The 22,695-nt window shown below is 38.2% G+C and overlaps 1 protein-coding gene across 13 annotated transcripts in view; it reads right to left on the bottom strand.

Annotated features, from left to right (window-relative positions):
• LOC125460282 (contactin-4-like) overlaps positions 1-22,695 on the bottom strand; it is a 2,333,145-nt gene that overhangs the window by 758,257 nt on the left and 1,552,193 nt on the right. For all 13 annotated transcript variants that reach the window (XM_048547566.2, XM_048547564.2, XM_048547580.2 and 10 more), the window contains one exon: positions 21,898-21,993. In XM_048547566.2, the coding sequence (XP_048403523.2) occupies positions 21,898-21,993 (96 nt within the window). The remainder of the gene's footprint in view (positions 1-21,897; positions 21,994-22,695) is intronic.

Below are 22,695 nucleotides of genomic sequence, written 5' to 3'. Positions count from 1 at the left end.
CAATGTGACTTACTGAAATTGAAATTTGAAGAGATACAAGATAAAATTCTCACTTGCAATCATACTTCCAGCTGTACTCACTCGACATTTTTCTCACTCGAAGTCTCTGCTCACATTGACCTTGCTCCTGTTGGTCTACAGAAAGTGAACCAGATTCAAACTAACTACCTCTGGCTGTAAAAAATAAATATGCAAAACAAAATCAAGCAGGGCCTGTCATTAAATTTATATGGATCTCCAGGCATGCCATACTTTCAAACCACCCAATTTGCCCCATCTCCCTGCTCCAATTTTGACTCAAAATTGATTATCGGGGTCCTGACCTCAGTTCATCAGTCTGCTGCAGAACTACTGCTGGTTTCTATTTATTTTGCTCATACGTCATCACCACAGCTCCCAGTGGCAGTGTTTTTTTACAGAATAAGATTGAAAGGACATATTTTTCAGATTTTTGTTGTATATAAGCTGTTTCAATAAACATTTGACAATTTTATTTGAGCTGTCTTTCTAAGGAAGGAAATGTTGTTTTCATCTCACAACTCAACAACAATTGGGCTGGTGACGCTACATCACCAGGCATTTGGGGATAATTAAGTAGCACTGCATACACATTTTGACCTTTCTCTTCCGTCAACAAAAGAGATTTTCAATTTAAAAGCTGACTCAGTTTATTCAACATATCGTTTGAAGGGTCAGCTAAAATTAATGAATTCTAAACTTTTCAACTAGAACTTGGAAACAATTTTGTGTGCTAAATACATTAAAATTAAATGTGTTAAGATGCTTGACACTCATTAATTTATTTTGAAATGAAGAAAAGAATCCATTGTTAAATATTAATTTGAACTCAATTCAAAAATATTTGTGCAAACTTGCTCCTAATTTGCCTGAGAGTATCATTGGATTTTTAGATTGTTTTTCCTATATTTATATCAAACATTTCAGCTATGGTTAGCTGTATCTCCAATTCGAGATGTAAAAATAAGTCTTATCTTAACTGTATTTCGGGTTTTAAATTTTAGTGTCTTTTATTTATGTTGACTGATAAAATTTCGCAGCCTAGTTTGTGCACGTACTTCAAATTTTCTTTGTGAATGAATGAATGACTACTTTTTAAAAAAATTGCTTTATATATATCAGTACACTTGGCAGTGAATGCCTCATTTCAGCGATCAATCCTGACATGCCCTCGCTCTTCCCTTATCTTTTCGCAAAGCACAACAATTGGTTTCTGCTGAAATGCATCTGACATTCAACTGCCTGCACATTTGACACGAGATTTCTGGCAGACCATATACAACTGCACCATTTATTTAAAATCTCTTTTTTTGTCTTGAGCAAAGTTCAATTTTGTATTTTCTATGAACAAGTCAAAATCATTTACAGATGCTGAGGAAAATGAAGCCAACCCTCGTACCTCTCTCAAATGTAAGACCGAGATAACGCCAATTAACACCCAGCTACTTTCCTATCATACCCCTATATTTCTTCTGAGAACATATGCTTCAGTTTTTTTTATAACAAGCTTCCTGTGAATGATCTTATTGAATGTTTGTATTGGTAGGTACGAGCAGTTTCCTCAGTTTCCGGTCCAGTTTCATGAATTAGTTTCATCAACCTTACCTGAAAACAACATATTGTAAACCTAAGAGGGTAAAATGGAGCTGAGGTACAGTACGGTCATGATTTGATTAATGGATACAAAAGATTTGAAAGTGTGTTCCCTGAACTATTGGGTGCCCTTTGATAAAATGGATAGCAGATTGATGCAAAAAGCCACCTTTAATACAACAATTGTCAATAGTTTTTGAGACAACTTGTTGGCCTTCGAATGAAATAATAAGCAATCTGATCACAACAATTGATCTATTTCAATTTTTTAAAAAATCACAACTCCCTTTGACAAAGAAACAATAAATGTATCTCTTTTTAAAGAATTTAAACACATTTGTCAACAATCAGGACAACTTGTCAATCTCAGTTAGCCAAATAGGTTTGTGAAGTGACAAATGGCTGTGATGGTCACAGTTGAAGAACTATCCTAAGTTACCCCTGTGTTGCAGGTAAAGACTTCTCTCATTCCAAGCACCACAAACCCAGTTTTAAAAAACTCCAAAGCAAAGAATTTCAATCAGCCTACAAAAGTAATAATCACACAAAAATAAGTTCAACTGTCAACATCTTTGCAATGATTAACCTTCAATTCAGTGGCTGCAATGCTCAGAACTGAAAGGATGGTGCTGAGATGAAAATGAGTACAAGAAGGCAGTGTGACGTAACTGCCACAAAGTACGGCATATCCAGAACAATTGCTGGCTGCAATGAGAAAACAGGACAGTGGGAGTTACTGCGTGCACACATTCTGTGCCCCGAGAGCATCTCAGAAGAGGTTTTAGCCCTGACTGCAGCAGTGAATCCCTGTAAAACCAGTCATTAGTGTGCAGATTAAGTGAAACACATGCCTTAATGTTGAGGTTGGTTGGCTCGCCGAGCTGGTTTGTTGTTCCACAGACATGTGCTGGGACTTCTAGGATAAGGTGACTCATCAATTCGACTGGGGCAAACCAAAATCCTGGGTTAAGCTAAGCAGAGGCAAGCACGGGAATTCCTAGAAGCCTGGCACTCCACGAAGAAAGCCATTAATAAACACATAGAGATCGACCCCATACACACTCCATAATGAAGGAAACTGAGAAGTGAGTTAATCCAGCTCAACGGGCTCCAGAGTTTAAAAACCAGGCAGGAAAACACACCAATGCTTCATCGGGGGCTGCACTGAGGATGTTACCAAGCAATGAAAACCCACAACTCGAGCTACAAATCTACTCCAAAACCTTATATCCTTAGTGTTATTTGGATATTGTATATCAAGAAAGGGTGACCACATTATCACAAGGTGAAGTGATGAAGTCATTAGATACATTAATGTACACCAGGGTAAACCAAACTCTACTGCTCAGCAAAGACAGGATCCTTCCACTACAGAATGCGTTGAATGCCACAGTGGCAGTAAAAAAAGATTGTGTACATCTAGAATGCGACCTTGCGTTAGGACAGGATTGACAAATCTTCTTGACAATGACCTGGCAGGACCTAACGTGATGGCACTCCCAGTGATCTCTGGGATGCCCATTGAGGGCCTGCAGGAGTAAGTGCCTGGCATTTTCATAGACAGTGAGGGGTCACATGGTCCATGGCCAATCAATGGAATCTGAGGTGACACTGCAAGCAGAAGACTCTATGGTCTGCTTTCTGAAACCTGTATCGGAAGGCTCAACAATCTCAATATATTCCTTTCAGAAACAAGGTCTTTCTTCTCCAAGGTGGAAATAAAGACAATTTGCTGGTAGCAGCCCCACAACCTGACCCACTGTTAAAAGCACAAGCTCAGACTGAAGCTGGGGCAAGAAGCAGTTCCATGGTGCTATTACATTAAAAATAAAGGTCCTGATGAAGAAATTGGTCTGCAAATGGAGGGTGGACAGTGATCTACCAGGTAGTGGTGACTACGAGATACTGTGTGGAAATTATAGCTAGCAGCTGAAATTCTGATGGCTGGGAAATCTCAGGCAGGCTTCCACCTGCATTTTGGCTGGTTGTAATTTCACAAAGGCTCCATCTTCAGTCAATTCGCTGAATTCTATGCATTTAAGTCCACCTAGTGGATCTACAAAAACCATGCCTGAAAGGAACATATTGAAGAGATGAGTTAAGACTCCAAAATGAGAACTTCATGCAGCAGCATCATCTTAAACTGCTAGGTACCAGGTTACTGCCCAAAATTACGTTCTCTTTTCAAAAAGCACAACAGATGTTCATCACTTTCATTCAAACCATTATAAATATCTCAGTTAAAGCCAAAAAATGTCAAATCAATCCTTTATCAGAAATGTATGCCTGAAATATTCCGTTATTTATTGTTAATGACGAAAACCTAAAATGGACAGTTATGCCCTAAGTTGTCCCTTATAACTTAAGGTGAAACAGAATGTCGTGGAATGCGGACAGTGAATTCTAATGAACTCTGCCCATGGAGACAAGTCCATGAAATTTGATTCCTGAGGTAACAAATGCCTACAGTGGAATCCACAGAAGCTCCAGTGTTAGTTTTCACATCTTGACAAAAAAGAACTGCAGCTGGCCTAGCTGAATGCAGACTCAAAAGACTCACATATGGAGGGCCTGGGGAGGAAGGCTAAAACAGCAACCGCAGTTCCACTCAGAGGGAAGAACTGTTTTCTATTAAATATGTTACCCACCAACCAGATTGGTGGTGAGAGCACACTTCCTGTTTGAAAGAATGGGTCTTATAGATGTTTGAAGACAAGGGAGTCACAAGATGGTGCCCCGAAAAATTTCAGTTCGATGATGCTCATGGGATGAAGTGAAGGGATTGAAGGCTGGAAATCCCACTATTGTCTAAGTGGGAGAAGAGAGGCTGGAGAATAAATGGTAGCAATTTCCGCCTTTCGCTACATTGCTGAGATTGTGGTGTAATTGTTAAATGAGTTGTAAAGTATTTTTGGCAGTGTAACTTGTTGACCGGGTGAACAACCTTTTTGCAGTTAGGAATATTAGTTAGCTTCTAGGTCAGGATGAAATTACACAGGAGAGAGTGCAAAGGAGACTCACAAGGATGTTGCCTGGGATGGAGCATTTGGAGTCGAGAATGTTGAGGGGGAACTGATAGTGGTGCATATTATGATGAGGGGTACATCAGTGTGAATAAAAAGCTGCTGTTTTCCTGAGTTGAATAGTTGATAATAAGGGCCATATTTTTTCATGTAAAAGGCAGGTTTACAGGGAATTTGAGAAACAAAAAATTTATACCCAGAAAGTGGTGGAATGCATGGCCTGGTAGAATAGTTCAAATACTTAGATGAGCACTTGAAGTCTCGTAACATTCAAGGATATGGGCCTAGTGCAGCAAAGTGGGACCAGTGCAAGGAGTAAGAGATAACAAAGTGTGGAGCTGGATGAACACAGCAGGCCAAGCAGCATCTTCGGAGCAAGGTGCTGCTTGGCCTGCTGTGATCATCCAGCTTCACACTTTGTTATCTTGGATTCTCCAGCATCTGCAATTCCCATTGTCTCTCCAGTGCAAGTCGTGATATGTTTTTGGTGGTATAACCCTAATGCACTAAAGGGCCTGTTTGGTACTGCAGAATATCACGGTTCCATGAATGTTTCTTTGTTATAGTAAACAGTCTTAACACGTGAAATCCCGTCTTTGGGAAATTCATATCTCCTCTTAAAAGTTGTTGGTCTCTATGGAGATCATTCACATTTCGAGCAAGCTGGATACTTGGAATAATGTTTAGCTTTCCTAAGTTGAATTTAATTGCTGTTACATTTGGACCAGACAGAGGTCTTTAGACTGATTGCATTCCTAACAGGTTGTTTCCATATCAAAGGATATCCACTTCCCTATCAACTTTTGCAGCTTCTTCATAAAAACTTCAGTGAAACTAAGGCTCTAGGCAAGAGAAGATTGTGAAATGATTTAATCGAGATATTCAGAATCAGGAGGAGTAGAAACAGAGTAGACCACTTCCCATGTGAAACAGTAAAGAACCAAATAATACTGATAAGTTAAATGGTAACATGAAGAAAAGTTTGTTTCTACAGGAAGTGCTTGGGATCTGGAAATGCAATGCCTGAGTACATGGTGAAGGTTTATTCATGGATTCCAATGTCGAAGGAAAACAGCAAAGGAATTAGCTTGGCTGCTCTTTCAGACAGACTGAATTTCCTCCTTTCATGCTCTAATCATTCTGTGATTCAATGTAAACATAGATTAAGAAACAAAATCATAAGGGTAGCACCTCATCACTAGTGTAACACACCCATACTGATTTTGATTTTTACTTCCTTTAATAGCAATCTACAATTGGGACTCATAGTCCAGTGGCAGCATGACCTGGCAGGGGGGCCAGGGACTCATAGTTTCTGAGCAAGTGTGGGTTCAGCGCCAACAGCAAAATGGGTCCAGCAGCGAAGAGATGGTGCCTAAAGTGGGGTGACTCCCACATTGGTGATGTTGGCGCCGAAGGCATGCCAGCAAGGATGGGGTCAGAAAGGCTGATATTCTGAGATTTCTACTTACTCATTTTTCTAATTTATTCCTATGACCTATAAAGTTGGACTATTTATTTCTTTATTTTTCCTTTTTGTTTGTTTCCTAAGAATTTGAGTTCAAATATCTTTACCTACATACCTTTTGTACTTAAGATGACACTGTAATGCAGTAACTGTAATCTTTCCACTTTATCTTTTAAGTACCTTGTGATAATAAAGCTAATTCAAATACATTTTAATTTCATTCTGCAGATCAAGTCTCATATGCAGGATTTCAACCTTTTACATCTACTTCATAGTCAAACTATGTTATTGATAAGGAACCTGGAGAGAGTATCCTTAAGTGAATGATCAATATCTTCTACATCTTTGCAAAACCTGGAAGCTCTACATTTAAAGCATATTGATGAGACTCCAAACGAGTAAACAGACCACAGAATTTTCAACAAAAAAAAATTATTTCTCACTGACTCATCAGATCAGAATAATCTAGCAGGATATTGATGAGCAGTTGTCAGTCTTCAGAAACTTCCCATCTCACCTAACTTCCAAATTGAGGACAAACCTATTTAGACTATTTTCACACAGGGAATAGTAAGAGGTGGTCTTGAAGAGAGAGTCTAAGAGCAACAATAACTTAAATCCCAAGAAGTTTCAGAGGACCATAACAAACCAAATTTGACCTCAATCCACAGAAGAAAATATGACAGCAAATGGTCAGAAATGTCAACAAGATTGGCTTTAAATAGCATCTTTGAGCAGAAGAATGAAATCAAAGACAAATAGTTTAGGAGGGGTATTTCAGAGTTTAGTGTCTCTGCAGTTGAAGACATGGTCACTAACTGTGGAGCAATGAGTCTCAGTGATGCTCAAAAGGCCAGAACTAATAAGTGCAAGTATCTCAGAGGGTTGTGGGCCTGGAGGAGATTGCAAAGATAGGGAAGGGAGAAGTGAAGAAAAAATGACAACTTTGAAATCAAGGTGTTTCTGAACTGGGTATCAATATAGGTCACCCAATGCAACACTGATAGGAGAGTGGGACTTGGTGCCAGCCAGAGCATGGAAACCAGGTTTTAGATGAATTCTGGGATAGGATTTAGGAGTCTGTTAGAAAAGGCATGGATAAAGATTTTAGGATCAGGCATGTTGAAGGATTTGGGCAATGCTAAAATCACAGAGATGCTGTGGATATGCAGTCAGCTCATCTCTGCATCAAATTTGTCACAATTTACGTGAACAATCTGTTTTATTGACAGACAGTTATCAGAAATGCAGCAGCCAGACAACAGAGTTTATGCGAGGATCAAAGATAATGGTTTTGTTCTTTCCACATTTAAGTGGAGGAAACTTCTACTTGTTCAGTATTGTACTGCAAGTCAAATAAACATTTTGTTAAATCCTCTGATAATGATTGAGTAAGAAAGGTGAAGACAAGGTAGAGCTGGTTGGCATCAACATGCATGAAGATTTTTGATATATTTTTGGTTGATGATGATGAAAAGCAATAGGATTGAACATTGTTGGACCCCAGAGGTAATAGGAATTGGGAAGAAAAAAATGCTGCGGTTACATGGAGATTACTAGCAGTGGAGCCATGTGTGTGCAGTCCTGGCCAGCTGGACAAAAGGAGAAAGACACTGGAAAGTGTCTTTGCAGTGGTCAGCCGCATCTGAATCTGCAGACAGGGTAACAAGGAGAAATTATTTATCTTTGTCATGCACACATGACAAGACAAAGCTATTTATGATTTTGACAAGAGTAATTTCAGTACAACAACTGGAGGTACCTGATTGGAGGGATCCAAACATGGAGTTGCAAGAAAGATAATATTTTCAAAGACTTTGGTGAGGAAATGGAAGTCACAAATTGGGGCAGAAATTTAAAAGGGTGGTGGGAACAGAGATTGGGCTTTTCAGGCAAGGTGTGACAGCGCTGTTCTCTCTAAGCTGCAATCGTCAAAGATTCCTGCACAGGTTGTAGACAGGCAATCAACCTAAAGATACCAATGTATGTCAACATGATGGCTGAAAAGGTTTTTCACGGCGTGCACACCCAAATGCAACAACCACACTAGACAAAAATAAATTCAAGATACATTAATGCTGATGTCCATTTTAAAAGAGAATGGATGGTGCCTGAAAAGAGTGAACTATGCATATTATCAGCTAGTGCCATGGCCAGTATAGAAATTTGTGTGTCCAGTAATTTAGTAGGAATAGCATCTAGCGGGGTTCATGGACAACATGGGCTCGGATAACCTCAACGTGAGATATGAGAAACTAGAAAAAGATGCTTAGTCAGGTTCAGTAGGAAACAAACTCTTTCTTTTTAGTGAAATATCACAGCTCAATTTGAGATTACCAAAAAATAACATTACTGGAGATTAACACCTAATTTAAACATTTAGGCTTAAAAATAACACAAGCTATTTAGGTTCCAAAATGCAAAAATCTATTTCAAAGCAAAGTATGGAAATATTCCAAGTTCTTTTTAAAGAAAAAAAACAACTCTTTTACATCCTGCTGAATGCGCAATCATGCAGTTGGTTTAGTCTGTTAAAATCATCAATTAATGAAACTTGTCAGATACAATGTTGTGACTCCAAACAGCCAATGTAATATATTTAGTCACTGAGAGGCCTTGAGTAGATTCACTACCATAAAACCTGCTTATTCATATTAATTTATGTGGAAATCCTTCTGGGGGAAGCATGCCGACAGAAGATCTTAAGCAGCGGTTGACTCAATAAATCGGTTGATTATGTATTATTTAATAGCTATTTCCATTATATCTGAGGTACACGATGGTTTCTTGTGAGACAAAAGACTCAATAAGAAGCAATTACATGTTAATGTTATTTACGTAAACTTAGCACTAGACATAGAACGAGTGAAAACACTGTTTAGACCCCACTCCTCTCAGGACCAGACTTTTTTATTCAAACAGGTACAGCTTATCACAAACCGGCAGTTACCCATTCATTGCTAACACCCTGATCCAATTGTTTTTAGCTTATTTGCTTTGCAACAGAGATTTATAGTATCAGTCTTTCACCAAAATAAACTTTATGAAATTTCAGTTTGTGCTATGTATGGATGGCATAAGCACTTTGGTCTACGGAGTATTTGAGTGTCTTTGACGCTGCAGAACTCTCAGAGCAAAATCAACAAAATTATCTTGTGAAGAGAAATCTTTGTTAAGCTAATAAGACTGGACATTATAAATGAAAAAGAGGACTAAACCACCAATAAGATGAGTTCACTTCTAATATGGAACTAATTACTACACTGAATTGCTATCCAATTTTGATGATCTATGTCCTTGACAAAACTGACAGATGTTAGATGCAATTAAAGTAGATAAACTAAATTAGTATCAGGCTTATGATGTGGAATCCAACTGGGATCAGACTGCTAAAGCACTTTGTTTATGATATTCTTATTTTCACTAAACCATTACAGAAGGGAAACTTTCAGATGATTATTTTCAGCTGAATTTGAACCGAAGTCTCAGAGATATAAGCATGATGTACTTCTCTCCTCTGCCATCCAGTTAAGTGAAAACATTATCAGGATCTTTATTGCTGTTGAGCTGCTTTCTTCACAATTTAGAAAGGACGGTTGATAATTTAAACAGTGTTTAACTTTTACTGCTGATTTTAGGATCATGCCTTATGTGAGAGGTATGGCACACAGCTGTTCAATGCCATGGGTTTTCGCACATCTGCCCCAACTACATGTTACTATCATGCTTTTAAATAGATAGCAGCTTTTCAAACCAAGTTTATGCTTCAGAAAAAAAGATCAGCTTTATAATAAGCTGATGATTTTTTTTAAAGGTTTGCATCCATTGGGTGTTGTTGCTGACAAGGTTGGCATTTAATACCCATTCCTAATTGCTCTTGAGAAGTTGATGGTGAACCATCTTCTTGAAGTGCGACAGTTTGTGTGCTGAATGTATATGCGCAGCACCTTGAAGGAGGGAGTTTCAAAAGATTTGAATCCAACAATAAAGGAACAATGACATATTTCTTCATGGTAATGATGCATAATTTGAAATTGAACTTGCAGATGGTGAAGTGCTGTCTAGGTGCTTTGAAGTGGCAGAGATGCAAACAAGTGTCTTGATGAAATATTTAAAATTTGGAATTTAAGAATGGAAAAAGAAAATAACTTTTTCAAAGGCACTCTGTGTGTTATTTCCAGTTCATCTTGTCTGAAAACGTATTGTCTTCAAGGCCAATTGTAGCCATTTTTGAGAAGTGGAGAATAATCTCTTGTACAGATGTACTATACCATATCAAATGCTTCTGTCACTCAACTGATCGCATCGGCTGGATTTGGAAATAATGAGTCACATTGGAAATCTACGCAAATGTTACCATTACTCCTAGATAGTGTGAAAGTAATAATGAAGAAAGCTCTTGTTCCAAAATCTGCATAATATGTGACAAGCAAATTTATTATTGCCTACTTTGGCAAATCCCTATCAATTATTTAAACAGCTAGAGGTTCACAATAACTAATGAACATAAACATGCCATTGTCTACTCTTCAGTAATGTTATGAAAGTGTAAGTTAATTAGTATATTTCAAATTAACTCATTATTATTTAAACCTCAAAAGTAACATCTTCTAAATAACAATTTGGTTGGAAATGCGTTTAGGACTGTGTTTTAACCTGAGAGCTCAGATAATATTAAAATTAAAGGCCAATTGGTCCATGGAGATCATCTATCTCTCGTATCTAATTATAGGTAATTGGGCACATAAATATATATGATAGCATTATTGGCAGGAGTTTCCATGGGCTATTCATATTCTGTTGTTACAGCTTAACCACAAGGAGTGTAGCAGAAACCCAATGTAACAACATACGCAAGGAGGTGTGACACAACTCCAGTGATATGAGAATGGCAGAGACGGAGCAGCTCCATGAAACTTCCTGGCCTATTTTCAAATTCAAGTATAGCATTTGAACCATATCATGGCTTGCATTTCAGTGGTTCTCATGAAAAAGAAGCCACAGAAATACCTTCGAAATTTAAGATTGCAAAAGGACAGTGTTTCACTGCCCATTACCCAAAAAGAAAATAAGCTGCAACTAAGTTTGCGTTGAAGTATCAAAAATTTCAAGAGCAAAATTTAGTTTCTTCATCTGTCATCTTATTAATGAGTAAATGATGAACTTAATAGAATGGCATATGGTGCATTTTAACTGCAAAACATGCTAGTTGGGAACATTTGAAGTATCAGATGTGAAATTAATACAGCTGATCAATAGAACACAACATTAGTTTCAGTAAGAATTCTTGTTAAAAGTTCATTGGTACAGTGTGATTCAAGCTATTTGTCACAACTGAAATTCTTAACATGAAGACCATCAGGAATTAAAATATGCTCTGACCTAATTTGCATTTTTTAATACTTATTCACTACAAGACATTTTTGGCAAAGGTCCAGAATGACAAAATATCATAAATCATTCCATGAAGTACCTGTAATATGTAAAAAATACACTGGGTGTGCCGCTACTGTCACTTAACAGACAATATGCTGCTTGCTGGCTATGACATGCTGTGTTACAAAATCCAGCAAAACAAATTTGCACACTGTTTCCTTTCATTTCCTAAAGCAGAACCCCCAAACCGCACACAATTTGAATACATAAATAGAACAGAAGAAAAGTCTCCTGAATGAGCTGTCTGCAATTGGTGGAAAACTTTTTCTTTTTTGACTTGGTGAATCCTGTTCAAAGGCTTTTGTTTCATTTCAAGTAATCATGAGAGACAGGCATGTGTCAAACCATCAATAGTTTACAGCAAATATGAAGTTGTACGTAACCTTTGATTAATTGGAGGCTTGTCAATACAAAGGGTTCAGCATGAACCTGTAATGACGAAACCGTTTTTAAAAAGTCTTTATTTTTTTCATGGAATGTGGGCATCACTCAGAAAGTCAACATTTATTGCCAATTCCTGATTATATTTGAAGTAAGTTTTTTTTGCTGGGCCATTTCGGAAGACAGCTAAGAGTCAAGCAGATTCTTGTAGGTCTGGAATGATATGGAGGTCGTACCAGGTAAGGATAGGAGATTCCCTTCCCTCAAGTTCGCTCATGAACTAGACGTACTGTTATGACAATTGACAGTAGTTATACTGTCACCGTCACTAAAAGCAGCTTTAAACTTCAGACTTATGAAGTTAACTGACTGGTGATTGGATTTCATGGTGGCATTTGAACCCATATCAACGGGTCATTATCACAGGCATCAAAATTGCTAGAATAGAACAGCCTTTATTGTCACTCGAATAAGTGCAGTGAGAAGTTTGTAATGTCACTGCTCTCGTGTTATCTTAGGTACAGATGTTTTAAGTGTTTGTTCCAGAATTGAAAAAGAGAAAAAAAAATCTAGTATAGAAATACAAAGCTTCAAAGACCAGAATAAGAATAAAAAGTATCTTTAAAAAGTACTCTAACTGTAGTTTTTTTTTACTGAGTCTGTGCCTGCTAGGCTTCAGAACGTGATGTCTTGCTGCCTCCAGGTGCTGGCCTCCAGGCGGCCCTAGGCGCAGACAGCCTCCCATTCCAGGCTCTGGCCCATGACTCAACTTTGAGACTCACCCTCTGTGCTGGCAAGGTCTCCGACTCACCCTCTGCACCGGGCTGGACTCGGACTTGCTTCCATTCTCCATTCCTTCCACTTAAGTTTACGAAGTTGGGAGGGGGTGAGAAAATCATCAGAAAAGACAAGAAAAAAGGAAGAAAAAAAGAAAAGGAACTGGTGATGCAGAGGAGTTCCAGCTGGACCGTCCTACTCTGCGACCATCTTGGACCAAAAAGAAAGTCCAGGAACATTATCATTATGCTCTCATTTCAGCAGATAGTTGTGTTATTTTCTTGCAGTAGCTCCCAAATCTCAGGTTTGTAGGAAACAGTATAGCATTTAAGTTAATCCACTTTTGTGACAGTTACGATTTTGGCTGTCAGGGCCCTAAACTCAGATTGCATCTCCAAGTTGCACCTCAGTCATTCAGCTCTTTCTTCTTCTCCAAACAGGGTTAACCAATATCTCGGTCCAAGGTTTTTTGTTATCAGCGGTAGTGCTTGTCGAATGTCAATTTTCTTTTTCAGATTATTCCTGGAAAGCACCTTAGGATATTTGCAATCTTGAAGCTGCCAAAAAATACAGTGCCCTGACTTAAGATATATGTCCTCTTTCCTTTTTATCATTCAATCGAATTCCTAGCATTCCGATCCTAACATCATTATGGGAGCACAACAGTCACAGGGATTTCAGCAGTGCACAGGGGACAACAACTATTTTTCCATGGACCACTTAGAATGTTCAATAAATGCTATCTTTGTAGATCCATCAACATTTCAAGAATTTTTTTGAAGAAATAACATTTTTGCAACCATTGAAATTTGCATTTTCTGTGTATGATTTAATCAACTAATGAGTCCATTTATTACCATGAAATGGGTTGGGTAAAATCTTTCAGAATCGATGATGTGCAGTTTTGGGGAAACGGCATACTTTTTACTGGCTATTGCCCAAATATTTCCTCTCTCACCTGCATGTGTTGAAGTGAGCCAGATGACATCAACTATAATGCCATGCTCGCTCCGAAATTTCAAGTACTCAAATCATTAACCTTCTGTTTTTGTGATTATTGTTTGATTACAAAGGGGAAATTAGTCCATCTTCCCAATGCAAACTCTTTGAAAGAGCACAAGGACTGCACTCATTTTTTTGAAAAAATAAACAGGTACCTGAAAGACTGGGTCAGATGATGACTATTAACTGAACAACACCAGGAAGATACTGCAGGCCCTGACACACTCATCACACCACCTTACGTCAAGAACACATCTGAACTGACCACAAGACTCCTATGACCGAGGGGCAACAGAGTATCACACAAAGCCACATCAACCCTACGTCAAATGCGAACCCGAACCAAAGACCCACTACCCACGATGGACAGAGCCAACATCACATACGAGATTCCCTGCAAAGATTATGACAAATATTACAGTAGACAGACAGGAACGAAATGAGCCACAAAAGTACATGAACATCAACCGGCAACAAAAAGACACGACCAATATTCATTAATCTCCATCCACATGGATAAGGAAAACCACCAATTCAATTAGGACAACACCAGGATCCTGGGACAGGTGAAGTAGAGACAAGCATGGGAATTCCTAGAGGCCTGGTTCTCCACTAAGAAAGCCATCAATAAACAATTGACAACCTGAAACCAATCATACTGTAAATAACTGATCTGTCAATGGGGGCAGCATATAAGACAAGGGATTTTGAAAATCAGGGTGAGAGCCAACTGTCATCTGAGGGGAAAGCATGCCTACCATCTGAGAAGTAGGCCCTGAGCTCTCACAAGAAAACACTGGGGTCTCTAAGAAAGCACCACCTATCCAAAATCGGTACCAGAGCATTTTAGATCAAAGACCTTACCGAAGAAATTACACAGAAAAAACTTCCCTGACATCAAAATCAGCAGAAGAAAGGCATTTGTGGCACAACGGAGAAGGGAGAGCATTCCAGAAGACACAGTCTATGTGAATTTGGACAGATTAAGTTTTAATTTATTGTTGTCTTTTTAATTTGAATTGGATATAATACATATATACACGCAGGAGTTAAGTTTATTTGAAAAGCATTCCAGTTGAATTTAGGCCAGTTCGGGAGTAGTTCATAGTTTGGAGGAATTGTTTGACTGTAGGTCTTTTAATGTGTTCACTGTCAGGGTCAAATAAATAGATTGTTACTTGTTATTTATAAAGTGGATATCAGGAATTTTCATTCATTTTGTCAATGTTTTAACAGATTATAAGGGTGAGGTGAGCTTCTCTGAGTGTTTTGGGTTTAATTATTAGAAAGGAACATCTATTCCCTGCCATAACAGATTGGGGCTTGTGTTTTGGTTTGTCTAGCAGAGAGGTTCAACTCTCCCTTTCCCAGGAACAGTTTCACCCTGGTAGTTTGGATTCTTGAATCACAGAATTATTCCCTTTCTGCATATGATTCCCACTCCATGATACTGGTGCAAAACTGCCTTGTCTAAATTTTTCTGAGGAGCCACATCAGAATCAAAACCTATACTCTGCTTCTCTTTCCATTGATGCTGCCATGCCTACTGAATTTCTCCAGCATTTTCTATTCTTATTTCAGTTTTCCAGCAGCTGCTGTATTTTATTTTAATTTGTCAGACTTATTTGTGAATGAATGTTCATGTGTTGAGATTTAAGGGCAGTATAATTTAAGTTTGTATCCAGATCACTAACAATCAACTTTGCTACTGATTGAAGGAACAATTATATATGAGTACATTTTGTTTTCTTGATAGGTGATTAAACCTGTTGTGAATTTCTTTCACTAGACAGTGGTCAAAGTCTGGCAAATAAACCATCTTAGTGATTAAACTGTCTCTTCGTAAATGGCCAAGGGTCAGAGAAAACAAAGTGTGGAGCTGGATGAACACAGCAGGCCAAGCAGCATCTCAGGAGCACAAAAGCTTTTGTGCTCCTGAGATGCTGCTTGGCCTGCTGTGTTCATCCAGCTCCACACTTTGTTATCTTGGATTCTCCAGCATCTACAGTTCTCAATATCAAGGGTCAGAGAGGTTTAATATCCAGTGCATGTTTCCCGTCAGGGTCTTGACAAGGACTAGTCATCTTGAACCCTAGCCCAGTCTTTATCCATAACCCAAACAAAATCCTTTCAAGTGTTCTTCTAATTCCATCCTAAAAGCTGTAAATAAACCTCATACGCATGAACATTATGATAAAGGTCTTGAAAATACTAAATTGAGAAATTGCAATCACATTGCATCAATTTAGTTTCAAATGGATTTTGTTTCTGGTACAGAAGAACAATACAACAGTAAACAGAAATCTTAGCTCTGGAATACTAGAAGCTGACATGGATTTTAAAATAAAAATCTTTACAAAATAACTTTGAGAGCAATTTTTAACATCACAGAGTTGTGAACTTTTAACTGTAGAGAACTCAAAAAGACACAGGATAATAAAATGTGAGGCTGGATGAACACAGCAGGCCAAGCAGCATCTCAGGAGCACAAAAGCCGACGTTTCGGACCTAGACCCTTCATCAGAGAGGGTCTATCTGATGAAGGGTCTAGGCCCGAAACGTCAGCTTTTGTTGTCCTGAGATGCTGCTTGGCCTGCTGTGTTCATCCAGCCTCACATTTTATTATCTTGGAATTCTCCAGCATCTGCAGTTCCCATTATCTCAAAAAGACACAGAACTGTTTGGTAAACAATACTTGGGACCATTTGTTCTAGGAGCCAACTCTTATACAAGGTAACAAGGGAATAACAAGATAGTGCTCACAGTAAAACCAAGTATTGATGTTCATTGAGGCTCTGAGCCTTAATAGAAGCTACAAAAACACCAGAGGCATTGTATAGGGGAAGGTGATTGATATACTGAAGTCAGGCATGAACTGTTGTGTGAGGACAAATTGTAGCCTATACTGCAACCAGACATGATAATACCTATATGCCTTCACACTAACCATACATTACAACTAGACAGGTATACATGTGTAGTGATAGGTTAATTTTGCTCCTATATCAAGCATGATGTAAACGTAATCAATAGTAATGATTTGACTTAGATAACGGTACACCTCTTAATCGCCATGTGTTAATTTCTTGTGACCAACCAAGAATATAACTGCCTATCTAATCTTTTGTTCTGGGTCTCCAGTGCTTCAGTTTGAGATACTTTGGAGGCCCTGGCCATAGCTAAGTAACGAAGCCAATTTAACACTCTACAGATCTTTGTCTGGTCATGCTCTATGAATAAGGGGCAGAGGGTAGTGGGGCTTCTATTGGACTCCAAAAAATTCCAGCAATAGAAGTCAAAATTGTCAAATTCTTACTTTTACCCATATTACTAGTTACTATTAAGAAAATCTCACATGTACATGCTTCAGAAACAAAAAAACCTGCTGGTTCTTGAGAACTGTTTCATCTTTTTACTGAAAAAATAGGGGCAAAACACATGCATCTTTCTTGATCCATCATTGTTCTGTCTCTTAAACCCTTCTTTCCTCTTGCTTACCATGAACCATAAAATGGTTTATTCATCAAGGCACCTTCACTGATGTTCTCACTCAACCTCTGAACTGTTTGACTTCTCATTCTCCTTGATTTTAACCTCGACCTGATTTCATTCCACGCTGTCTCTTGCAAATCACTGCTCTCCTTTACATCTATTAAAGTGCCCTTCAGATAATCTCCCATCCATATTTACAAACATCTCCCTAGCCTTTTCCTGTGTGCCCTCTCCTCACCTACTGCACTAAACCATTTTTGATTATTTCCTTGTATCACTTCACAGCATCCTCTTCCTCTTCTCACTTTCCTTCTTTCTCTTTATTCCCTACTATAAATTGTATTCCAATTCAATTGTCTCTACACATTTAACTGACCACCCCTCTCACCTCATCTGACTTATTGTCCTGACCAGTCACATCAACATGACCCAACTAGTCCTCCCAACTACTTGACTACACTCCTAAAGCAACCTGACCAGTCCCCGCTGACTTGTTACCCACACACTCGCATGACCCAGTTACATATCTCATTCAATTACCCACTGATCCCCTACCCACTCTCACACCACCCAGGGACAAATCTCACAGGCATACCAACTTTCCTCTTATCATCCACTTACTCACCTTACCCACTTAATTACTTACCATTCAAAACCAGCAACCCCTTACCCACCTCATTAACCTACCCAGTGTTATGGATCAGACCATTCTCACTCAAAATACATCAAGATGTAGACCCTAACTTTTCCTTGTTTTAAAGGCAAGTGGCAAGTGTTGTGTTCTGGTTGCAATTCAATTTGTCAAACTACCAGGCTTGAAGCAAAACATCCTTTATTCATACACTATAGTTAAAATACAAGCAAAGAGAAAGGAATTTAAAATAACTTAACAGAATAATACATCATTGAACTGCTAAACAGCAACTGTTCCAATTTAGTGGCATCCTATGTACACACCCTTGGCAAAGGCAAATCAGTGAAATAAATAGCCTCGCATGCAATTCTAGCAGCAGGAGGAGAAACCCTGGCTTTTAGCTGTAGAGAGACAGAAAGCAGTTTCCCCATCCAGCTTCAGGAGCCCTGCAGCAACTGCTACGGAAAACCTAAAACTAAAAATGCCGGGTCTGGGGACCTTAACCCCACCCATTAACGCTACTTCTGTCCCTCCATTTTAAAATTTCTCTTCAAAGAAAACAGGATGAAATACACTTCATACAGTCATAGTATCATTGTACCAGCACCCATTTAACAACCTTCTATTCACTCATTCCTTCACATTCAAACTGGATCTTTAGACATACCATACCAATACCCTCACTATTTCAACCCATATTTGTTAAATTAACCAATTTCTGAAATTAATTAATTGGTTTTACGTTAAATTTCCATTGCAAGATGTGATAATTAGGCAGGTGTAGAACATACCTTGAAAATAGGCTTTTAATACCACATTCATTACCTTGAGATAAAGACGTACTATAACAGAATGTCACTATTTTACGATAGAAAGATATCGTGTACAGTAATTAGTTTCTTTCAAAATTCCAACTTGTATCAATGTTAATTTTAAAATGATAATTAATTTTTAAAAAATGTATGATTCAAAGGCAAGAAGTGTTAATGAAAAGCACTTGAAAGCTAATTATTAGAATCTATTCTTTCTGCATAATATGTGCAATTGATTATGTTGAGTAAGAGCACACAAGAAAATTCTCTCAAAATGAATTGTTTTATTAACAGGGCTCATCAAATATAAATGAGGTTTCACACAATGCATCTATCTATTCAGAATTTTAAGTAAAAGTTATTTTTAGAAATTTTATTGTCAACTATTGCTGCAGGTTCTCACAGTTGTTGCAATTTATTTGCATATATTTACAAGCATATATCCAACATATCAATTCTTAGCCATGGACAAATTCAAACCAAGTCCAGTTTTCAGACCAATTTAATTCTCTTGCTTCTCTGATCTCCATTATTCATCTCTGATTGTTGAATTTGTAATAAACAGGGATCAGTAAGAAAAATGTTGATTTCAGTGCACAGATGGTGACATCTGGAAAATAACTACTTTTGAATACTTGTACCATTGGAACAGTCAGAGAGACACTTCTGCCACCTGACGTCTGATCTCGGCTCAAGCACCTGTGAATTCTGAGTTACTGCTCGACCATGATGTGGCAGGAGCATTGTATTCTCGTGAAGAACTGAGGAACACCTCAGAGTACTTAAGCCAGGTTGCAGGGCTCAACACAAATTCCAATGGCAACCACAGTGTCAGTGTCGGAGAAGGCATTGACACAAAGTCACCACAATTCACTAGGAATATTTACATGCTGCCATGCTGACACTGTGTTAGTATTCTCCAAGGACATTTGACACAATTGGCAAGTCCATAAAGATGGCCTCTGGAGCTTTCAGGTTGATACTTCTCATGATCTTTGGGAATTAACTGAGATCATTGGGTCTGTATTCCATCCAGGACAAGGCCAAACAAATTCCAATTTTGTGATGCAGTTCTATCTCTTCAAGACACCATATATGAGTCAGGCCTCATCAGTGTCCACTTATGTGAATGCACATGAGAGTCTAAGGCCTGTAACATTGAAGTAACCTGTTCAGGAGTTTTTCCAAACCACAATTAACTTGAACTGACAATCACAGCAGTCAGGAGAAAATTATAATACTGCAGTGCTATAAACCATGGCTAATATTTTTGACAAATATCATCTCAGCAGATAATAGCCAAGAGGAGCACACAGGCCCAAGAAGTAGATATAGCGGGATGCCAACAATACTGATGTGCACAATAAAACCACAGACAAGGTCTAATGTTTTCAAGTGAATGTGGTTTTTTTTGTGCCCTATGGGTTGTTTGTTGTTCGGCTAACAATTGGACATGCAGTTCCTTTGATGCATTTTATTCTTCCTCACTGTATTGGAGCTGATGTAAGCAGGCCTTATCTGAGACATCATGAAAGGATTGGCTTTGAAAAATGCCTCATGGGCTCTTTTACCTGTACAGGACAGAAACAATATGTTCCTATATCTTAAAAATCCACATGAGTAGGCATCTCGGCCTGGTTGGAGAGGAAATTTCCTCATTGGTTGTGCTCTCCTTTGTTGTAACCTCACTTGAAAGTCCTCGTCATTTACACAACTTCCCACTGATGTTCCTCTTAGTCCCATTTTATCAAGTCTCTTACAGAATTCATAGAATTAACATGGGACTTGAATGGAAACTGGTCAAAAGCAGATTATTCTTTTTAGTAGCTCAGATGAGTTTTCAATAACAATTCAAATCAAAGCTTTTCAGATTAAGACTACAGATAATTCATGTTTCTGCACTCAACTACTTCTTGACTTAACAAGTACCTGTTCCACAAGGTTAGCTTTAAATCCTGTGTAACTGTGACATAAAATCTGAATTACTTGGATGGGACTTTATCCTACTACAATGATTCACATATGCACATCACTTGCACGGGAATTTACCAAGTGCTTTAGGATGGGTATGTCTGACATCTCTGACGTATATTAAACTTCCAGGTCATAAATTTCAGAATTATACAGTTATCGTGACCGTGTGTTCAGAACTCTGATGAATTGTGGGCATGTTAAATTTCTAATTCCAACACGTGTTTTCCTTTTAAAAAGGCCCATAAGGCCAAAATTGACTGGGGAGGCAAATTCATCAGCCGACTGGAAGGAGGAACTCAGAATTTTACATGTGCAGATGAAAAGGGACTATCAAGCAATAATTCTGCAAAGGGAGGATGAGTAAGGTCAAAATATACTGGACTGTGATCGTTCATAATCACAAAAGATACTGAGAGGTGCTGCTAACCCTTGCTCAACAAACATCTCTGGATTATGTTTGAAACTGCAAACGTATTTTGTGTTTTCACTTTGGCGAATACTCGAGGACAAGAGTTTAAAAGAAGTTTCAACTTCATTGGAGGATGCTCGTCAATGTTCTCATGTCCATCAGTGTAGGTTTCAGCATGAGACAGCTGAAACGGTTACAATTGAAGAATATGCCATTGTCATGAAGTTTTCTTTCAATCTAAGGGCTGCAAATCAGCAAAAAGAAAAAAAGGACAACAAAAGGACTCACTTTCATTCTGAATGTTGGAATTACACCATGGGTGAAAAGAGCCAAAATTACATTATCTCAAATTAAATTGCAAAACTAAGGATCGTGAAATCATCTATTCAATTACCAATGTCAATATAACAGTTAAGGTGTATTTTACAGCCAGAACATGGAACTATCAAGTCTTGCCAAATAATTCAGCAATTGATTCATGCTTCTATTTTTAATACTTCTATACTTTTGAACTCGCACCTTATTTCTAACCTGTTCGTATGGATGTCACATTACGAATTCTTCATGCATTTAGTCATCAATAAACTCACTCTGTGTGAACTCAACAACATCTGGTTAACTTGACTCCTCTTAAAACATAAGTTCACTTTGATCATGGCAACCTACCGTGATGGGCATGAAAAGAAAGAGGAGCCAGTTCAGCCTTCCTCACTCCAGCGCTTAACAATTTGGGATAACCCATCAGGAATTGAAACAAATTGGAAACCCAACCAGGTGTCTGGGCACTATCTTTACACCAAACAACAGCAGAATACCAGGTCCAAAATCTTGAAGTCTCCAAACTAATCAGTCAGCAAATTAAGTAAAATAATGAATACCTGTAGAATGTGCTGGAGGGCCACAAAGCAACACAACTCCTTGTCCCTCTCGGACAGACACATTATTTCTTGATTTTCCTTTGAAGCTTTCAAGATCTGCACAAGAAGAGTACAAGAGATTACTATTTGTCAATTCATACAACTGTGATATCAAATAGTTATTTTTATTGATAAGCATTCTATAATCAGATTTAAAGAGCACATGAAAGACATGTCATAATAGTGTGATATATTTAAAGTCTTGTGTTACAATGGGCACAGCTTTTGTGCCACCTGTCACACTTGCGTTTAGCCTCTGTCTTACCAACACCACAGGAGAGTGCATGTTATTTTGTGTTCAAGATCGGTGTATTAACTTCAGAAACAAATACAATGCACACACCATGCTATGTTTAAATCCTTTAAAAATACACGAGCACTCACAATGTTAAATTAGAGGTACCAAAGGACACCAGTGAGCAAATTATACGGCACCGATCATTACAGAGCCCGGAATTTTCCAATTACACGTATTGTTTGAAGTTTGTTCATTTTGGGTTGATGGTGAAATGTCTTCATCGAGCTGGATGAATAACATCCAGAATTCCTATACTTCATTGCTATCTATTGATTTGCTTTTCTGTAGGTATATATAGAGCGCAAATAAGCTTTGGTTTCATGTTAATGGGCCCTAGAGAAATTGAATAGTAAATACGCTGATTATTGAGGTTTGTGCATGCAAGCTGACTTCTTAATGTATCTTGATTCTCCATTCATTTGAACAGCGAGTGATACTGATCTGTTTCTTCCTTCAATTTG

Source organism: Stegostoma tigrinum, chromosome 11, assembly GCF_030684315.1.
Source record: "Stegostoma tigrinum isolate sSteTig4 chromosome 11, sSteTig4.hap1, whole genome shotgun sequence".
Classification (NCBI taxonomy): Eukaryota; Metazoa; Chordata; class Chondrichthyes; order Orectolobiformes; family Stegostomatidae; genus Stegostoma; species Stegostoma tigrinum.
The sequence above is the reverse complement of the archived record's forward strand: the minus strand, read 5'-3'. Positions and strand labels throughout refer to the sequence as shown.